The sequence below is a fragment of the Penaeus vannamei genome, chromosome 13 (assembly GCF_042767895.1).
Source record: "Penaeus vannamei isolate JL-2024 chromosome 13, ASM4276789v1, whole genome shotgun sequence".
NCBI lineage: Eukaryota > Metazoa > Arthropoda > Malacostraca > Decapoda > Penaeidae > Penaeus > Penaeus vannamei.
Window position 1 is genome coordinate 2,891,993 of NC_091561.1, and position 7,500 is coordinate 2,899,492.

Below are 7,500 nucleotides of genomic sequence, written 5' to 3' on the forward strand. Positions count from 1 at the left end.
TGTGTGTGTCTGTGTATGCATAAAAATACATCAAAGTCCGACGATACAACCTACGCGAACAATTCATTTTTAATCGCTTTCTTATCCATCTTTAATCTTATCCTTACAGTATTCCTCAATTCTTTAATAACTTTCACAATCAACACTATTCTCAAAGGCCGATAAATACATGAATATAAATTTCAAGTATTAGATACATATCGAATGTAGAATATTCATCGAAATTAAATTTTGACTTGAATATAGATTTTTAGATATTGAAAGATAAATATCCATCGAATATAAGTCTTAATCGAACTGAAGTTATAACTTGAGTTGTGAATTCGTGTATTTAATTCTCGTGTTCGTCTTCATTATCGGAATTGAATAAACGCCAATCAGATTTATCCGCTTAATTATGAATTTATACATTTCCACTTTCTGAATCTTTAACATTCTCTCTTTCCCTTTTTTTCTTAATTTTTTTTTTTTTTTTTTTTTTTTTTTTTACGAAGGAAGAGATGGAAAAAAGGATGATAATTAATTGCAGGATTTCCAATTATTGTTTCCCTCCGATTAAACATTTATTCGCCGATTTAATTATCCGATGAGATACAAGAATCGACGAAGTGTGTTTTCTTCGTGTCATTATTTCTCTTTCTTCTTCTTTTTCTTCGTTTTGTCTCTTCCTCTTCCTCCTCCTCCTTTTTCTTTTTCTTCTTTCTCCTCTTCTTCCTCCACCTCTTCCTCCTCCTTGCTTCTTCTTCTTCTTTTATTCCTCCTGCTTCTTCTTCTTCTCTTCCTTCTTCTTCTTCTGCTTCTTCTTCTGCTTCTCCTTCTTCTTCCCATTCTCATTCGCCTTCTTCTTAGTCGTTGTCGTCTTGCTCTCAAAAAAAGAAAGAAAAAAACAAGAAAGGAAAATTTGAAGAAAGAGATGAAAGGAAATGGATGAGAAGAGAGGAAAAGGAAGAAAAAGAGAGAAAGGGGGGGGGGAGAGAGATGTAGGTGAGAGAATATTGGAGGGAGATAAAGGGCGAAAGGGGGAGGGAGATATATAATGGGCGAGAGACAGAGAGAAAGAGAGAGGAGAAGCGGGGAAGAAAGCACAAATACGCACCCACGCACACACACACACACACACACACACACACACACACACACACACACATCAAACCCACACACACACACACACACACACACACACACACACACACACACACACACACACACACACACACACACACACACACACACACACACACACACACACATCAAACACACACACACACACACACGCACACACACACACACACACACACACACATCAAACACACACGGGCACCCATGTGTACCAGGGAGGTGAATATTTCATCCATGACTCTCCAAGCTATTCATAAATCCATCTCACGCATCCTTTGCCATCGCCCGTATGGTTAGGCCGGCCATTACTTCAGCGCAGGTCACCATTGTTATAAATTCGGTAAATGGAAAATTGATACTTGAAGTTACAAAGATGGTTGCGAAGGTCAAGCTTAATACTGAGGTCATTTATCTTTCACTTTCATTATTCACGTGTCGGGAAGGGAGATAAGGAAAAGAAGAAGAAGGAAGAGAGAGAGGGAGAGAAAAAAAAGGGGGCTTAAATCTAAGCGAGTTATTGATGGCTGTTTCAATTACACGATGTTCCGTTTTCTCTTTTTGTGCGTTGGGGGGACTTATCTCCGTTTCCTTTTCAATTACTCTTCGCTAATTGTATATCATTGCTTTCAATTGTCCATTTATCAATTCCGACGATCCCTGAGTCATCCTCCTCTTCATCCTTTTGCCTTTCCTCCTTTCGTAGACGTGGGCTTTACTAGATAATTGTGCAGTCCCCCCTTAATTATTTCGCCGCTTTAGTATCCGTTTTCTTTCACGATGTTTACCATTTTCTTTGCGTCTCGTGGGTTGCTGAATGAGGTTTGCGGGGAAGATTTTTTTTGTGTGAATGATTTATAAGGATAGTTTGTCTTTTCTTCGTCTGAGCTTTGTTATTTGGATTAATTTATGTTTGCTCTCTCTCTCTCTCTCTCTCTCTCTCTCTCTCTCTCTCTCTCTCTCTCTCTCTCTCTCTCTCTCTCTCTCTCTCTCTCTCTCTCTCTCTCTAATTTAAAAAAAAAAAACATATATTACACTCCACATATTTTTTCTCCATAAAAACTCCCCCAACTTTCTTATTAGATAAAGAACATCTAATTTCCCATGAGGGTTTCCCCAACCAAAGTCCTTACTAAGTAACATCATCTAACGCCAAATAAAAACTACCACAACCAACTTCCGTAAAAAAAGAACCTTATCTACCTTTCGCAACCCACTTCCTCACTAAATAAACGACCATTTAAATAGAGAACCCCATCTAAACCTCAAATTAAAAAATAATAATAATAAAACCTTTTCCCACCCACCATCCAGCATCAACAAATAGCATAGTCTACCCTCAACAGAATCTAACTTTTTTCCCGTTTTCTTTCTCCCCGACAGACCTTCGGCTATGAAGAGATGGTCCAACCCAGTTCCCTTTTGGGCACTGATCTACGGGCACCTGCTGGCACCTCCCCCAACTCCCAAAGGCCAGCTAGGTCATGGCACGACTTCCCGAGGCACGCAGAGGCCGATAAAATCCAGATACCCAAGATGTAAGTCTTTCAGGAGAGTGGGAAGTCCAGGAAAAGGATATATTTATGTGTATATTTCGTTTTATGTTCTATTTACTTTTTTTTTAGGTTTGGTAAAGACTGTTCAAGACTCGATTTTTTTTTTTTTCTTTTTTTTTTAAGCTGTGGGAAATCCAATCTTCCGATGCAGTTTATTATTATTGGTACATAGCGATTGGTTTACAGATTCTTCCCATCTGATTTAGGTTTGGATTGTCCTACTAAATTAAGGCACAAAGATAGGCGTCTTGTAAGTTTACACCCACTGCGGGTTCGTATTAGAGGTTAAAAAAAAAAAAAAAAAAAAAAAAATCATTATTTTCAGCCATCTGTAGAGTAGGGATATTACAGCTGTGCAAATAATGTGATTTCCTCTTGGCAAAATTTATAGTCATTGCCTCTAAGTAGCTAGAACACCTACATTGAGAGAAAATCATTAGTAATTTCTTAGAATTTAAGCTTTCTGTGCATGCCGTGGTTGCTGATAGACACGAGCTTAGAGAGCAGAGATGCGCATGATGGCGGTGCGCATGGAGGCTAGTGCGCATGGCCGAGATTAGCGCATGCGCACTCTACCTACCGGACGCGTTAGAATCTAGTCCAATATTTTTAGAGTCTCCAAGACCTTACCGACTTATTTACACCGTTTTTTGTTCCTTGAAAATTCCTCTTTTTGAACATCCCAGAGAATCTTTCAAATCGAAATGTTAAAAAAGAGAAATAAGAGCAAGGGAAAAAAAATGTTTTAGATGAAAGTGAGAATGGAATTTAACCTACGCACGTACTCCCCTAAAAAAAATAATTACTCTATTGATAAATTGATGTGAATAGTTGAATAAATTTATTATTACTTAAAATTCATTAAGGTGATAGTAAAATGAAGAGACAGGTTCAAATTCTCAAAATTCACCCCCCATCAGACCCCCAAATACAAAATAACCAACATCCAAATCATATACTATAAGAAATAACCCAAAATAAGGATTCAAATCAAAGCTACAAATTGAATTCAGAAAAAAAGAAGCATGGACTGTGTCTGTGTCTATCAGATCCACCCCAGAGCCTTGGTGCTCATCCGCTTAACCAGAATTTTCTCGTGTTTTCCCAGACACACCGAAGATGACAAGATCCACATTCCCAAGACGTAAGTAGAGCCTCGTTGCTAGTTATATAGTGCGTGTAGGGAAAAGGAAACACTGGCAACTCGACCCCCATCTCTGGAGCATTCCGATTCGATAGATATTTCCGTTTTTCTTTTGAATTTTTGAATCTGGTGATAGTTATTGATTATGGACACATGTATTTTGTATTTCTTTAAATGGTTTTTGTATTTTTCAATTGAAATTGCCTTTTAGCAACACTTAAAAGTTTATCTCAACAATAATTTTGGTGAATCGGAGTGCACCCGAGCCAGGTGTGAGTTGCCAGTTAGCCCTTTCTTGAAATTAGACGTAGTATAGTTAGTAGTGAAATGTGCTGTGGCGGGGATGCAATTTTTTCGGTGCCTCGTTTGCACTGCTGTGGGGTGATGCAGTGATGCGTCTGGTAGTGAAATGTAGTGCCAGGTGTGTATGTGTGTGTGTTTACAGGATTTTGTGATGTTACGTATGGTATTGTGGTGTAGAGACGGTGTGGAGTGGGGAGCATGTGTGCTGTGCTGTGGTATGATGCGCTGTGGTGTTAGTGTGGTGTGGCTGTGGCGGCTGTGGAGTGGTTTAGAGACATAAGGCCTACAAATGCATTATAGGATGATACAGCATGGGGTTGGAGTGTCAACATAATAACTGTATCTATAGTGAAAGCTCAGAGGATCCCGACCGGAAAAGGGGACGATAAGAAAAATAATGATAATTAACAATGAAATTGGTTTTTATGATGATGAAGATGATGATGGTGATGACTGTGATGATGACAAGGATTTTACAGAGCGTACAAAGAAATGTTTGTAATTGGCTTCATTATATGTATATCTATATCTATATCTATATCTATATATATATATATATAATATTTAGTTTAATTCCATCTGTCACAGTGGATATCCTTTGCTGTGACATGCTGTCCGTTTATTTTCTTCTAAATCCCCCCTGGGTGACCATCCACTGGCAGCGCGCGAGACGAGAACGTTAACTATGCATAAAACGGGGTGCATTTGTAATTTTTTTTTTCTTTTTACAGTTCCCCTCCTCTTACTGACCCCTCTTCCCTCCTCCCTCCTCCTATTGACCCCTCTTCCCTCCTTCCTCCTCCTACTGACCCCTCTTCCCTCCTTCCTCCTCCTACTGACCCTTCTTCCCTCCTTCCTCCTCCTCCTCTTTCTACTGACTCCTCTTCCCTCCCTCCTCCTCCTCCTCTTCCTACTGACTTCTCTTCCCTCCTTCCTCCTCTTCCTCCCAATTCCCTGCCCATACCCCTACCGCACCCTCCCCCCCTCCCTGCCCTATTCTGCGAGCGATCAGGCAAGCAGTGTGGTATGGGGGACCGTGGGCGGGGAAGAGGGGGGGGAAGGGGGAGAGGGGGGTGAAAGAGGGGAGAAGGAAGATCTAATTAGTATGTAACGTGGTAAGCCGTGGTTTGGTTGGGGGGGGGGGGGGGGGGGGGAGGTGAGGGGGTAGTTAAAGGTTTTCGAGATGTCTGTTAGCCTTTTAAGCGAAATTATTTTTTTTCCTTTTTTTCAGGGGGGAGGGGGAGGGGGTGCCAATGATGAATGAGTTGATGTGTTTTTTTCTTTCTTTCTTTCTCTCTTTCTTTCTTTTCATTTCTTTTTTATTTATTAATACATTTATTTTTAAGATTATCTTTCTTTCTTTCTTTGCTGAAGTTTCTACTAACACTTTAATGTCCCCGCCCCCCTTCCGTTTTTTTTTTCTTTTTTTTTTTTCTTTTTTTTTAAGGTCTCTTTATTACGAAAATTATCGTCATAGCTGAAAGATGAGGATTTTTTTGCAATAAAGAGTTCATCTAGATGTCCTTGCAGAAGAAGCTGTAAAATCCATACCAGAACGAAATGTACTTCCATACCAAATTTTCAAATTGTCTCTTACTCTATTATTATTATTATTATTATTATTATTATTATTATTATTATTATTATTATTATCATTATTGTTATTATTATTATTATTATTATTATTATTATTATTATTATTATTATTTTTATTATTATTATTGTTATTATTATTATTTTTATTATTATTATTGTTATTATTATAGGTTTCGTCTTTTGCCCACATTATTTTATTTTTTAATCAGGTAAAGATATGAATTATTTTAGAAAAATAAAACAATATATATATTTTTTTCTTCTTCTTCTTCTTTCTGATGAAGAGGTTTCTCCTCAACTTCCTCTCCCCACTTTTCTTTCTTCCTCCTCTTCCTACCTCCCTTCTTCCTCCTCTTCCTACCTCCATTCTTCCTCTTCTACCCCCACTCCTCTTCTTTTTCTTCCCCTCCACTTCCTCCTCCTCGTCCTTCTTCCCCTCCTCTTCCTCCATCTCCTCCTCTTCTTCCACTCCTATTTCTCCTCCTCCTCCTCCTCGTACCTCTCTTCCTCCTCCTCTCGTACCTCTCTTCCTCCTCCTCCTCCTCCTCCTCGTGCCTCTACTCCTCCTCCTCTTCTACCTCCTCTTCCCCTCCACTTCCCCCTCCTCTTCTTCTTCCACTCCCTCTTCCTCCTCCTCCTCCTCCTCCTCGTACCTCTCCTCCTCCTCCTCCTCCTCCTCCTCCTCCTCCTCCTCCTCCTCGTACCTCTACTCCTCCCCCTCCACTCACTCCTCCTCTTCTCCTTCCCATATTCCTCCTCCTCCTCCTCTTCCTCCTCCTCCTCCTCCTCCTCTTCCTCCTCCTCCTCCTCCTCCTCCTCCTCCTCCTCCTCCTTCTTCTTCTTCCCCTCCACCTCCTCCTTCGTCAGGCAGATCAGGTGCGGCGACCAGGGCCCTCTCGCTCATTTGAATATGGGGGCGCACCGTCCACGAGCGACCGCAAAAATCTCTCTCTTTTTTAAAACACACCGTAACTTCTCTTTTAGGGAGAGGAAAGGGGTGATTGGAGATTAGGGGGGGTGAGGGGGAGAAGGGAGGGGGGTAGGAGGAGTGGTTTGAGTGGGTGGGTGATGGGAGGGAGGTAAGAGGGGGATAGGGAGAGGTGGAGGAAGGTGGTAGGAGAGTGGTTTGAGTGGGAGGGTGATGGGAGGGAGGGAGGGAGAAGGGAGTGATGGGAGGGTGGTAGGAAGAGTGGTGTGAGTGGGAGGGTGATGGGAGGGAGGGAGGGGAAGAGGAGAGGGGGGTTGATAGGGTGAGGGGGAGGTGTGTGTGTGAGGGTGAGGGAGGAAGGGGAGAGTAACAGGAATAAAGAAAGAAGGAAGGAAAGAAAGAAAAGGTTTGTAGTGGTAAGAGAACCAAGATGAAGAGGAAGAAGATAGGTGCAAATAAAACGGTGGAAAATCGTTAAAAAAATGTAAATAACCCTCTGTCTCCTCCTCCTCCTCCCACTCTCCTTAACCATCCTTCCTCTTATCCCATTCCTCCCTCTATCCACCTCACTCCCTCCCTCCTCCACCCCTCCTACCTCCTCTTATCACGCTATCCCTCCTTCATCCCCCTTCCCACCTCCCTCTCCCTCTCCCCCTTCCTATCCCCAATCCCCCTCTCCCTCCCCTCCTTCCCACCTCCCTCTCCTCCTCCCCCTTCCCGTCTCCCCTCCTCCTCCCTCTCCCCCTTCACCCCCTTCACCCCTCCCTCCCACCCCCACCCCCGGTCACTCGACACCCAAAATGGCAAGTTTATGTCGCTTAAAAGTTTAGTGAAGTCATCATGGATAAAGCGACCAG

General features: G+C 41.9%; 1 protein-coding gene across 1 annotated transcript in view; it reads left to right on the forward strand.

The window, feature by feature from the left end:
- The window catches only part of grh (grainy head), a gene marked incomplete at its 3' end in the record, with an annotated part of 641,830 nt that overhangs the window by 456,502 nt on the left and 177,828 nt on the right, over positions 1 to 7,500 (forward strand). The window contains 2 exon segments of the mRNA XM_070128636.1: positions 2,500 to 2,654; positions 3,781 to 3,816. Of these exon segments, the coding sequence (XP_069984737.1) occupies positions 2,500 to 2,654; positions 3,781 to 3,816 (191 nt within the window).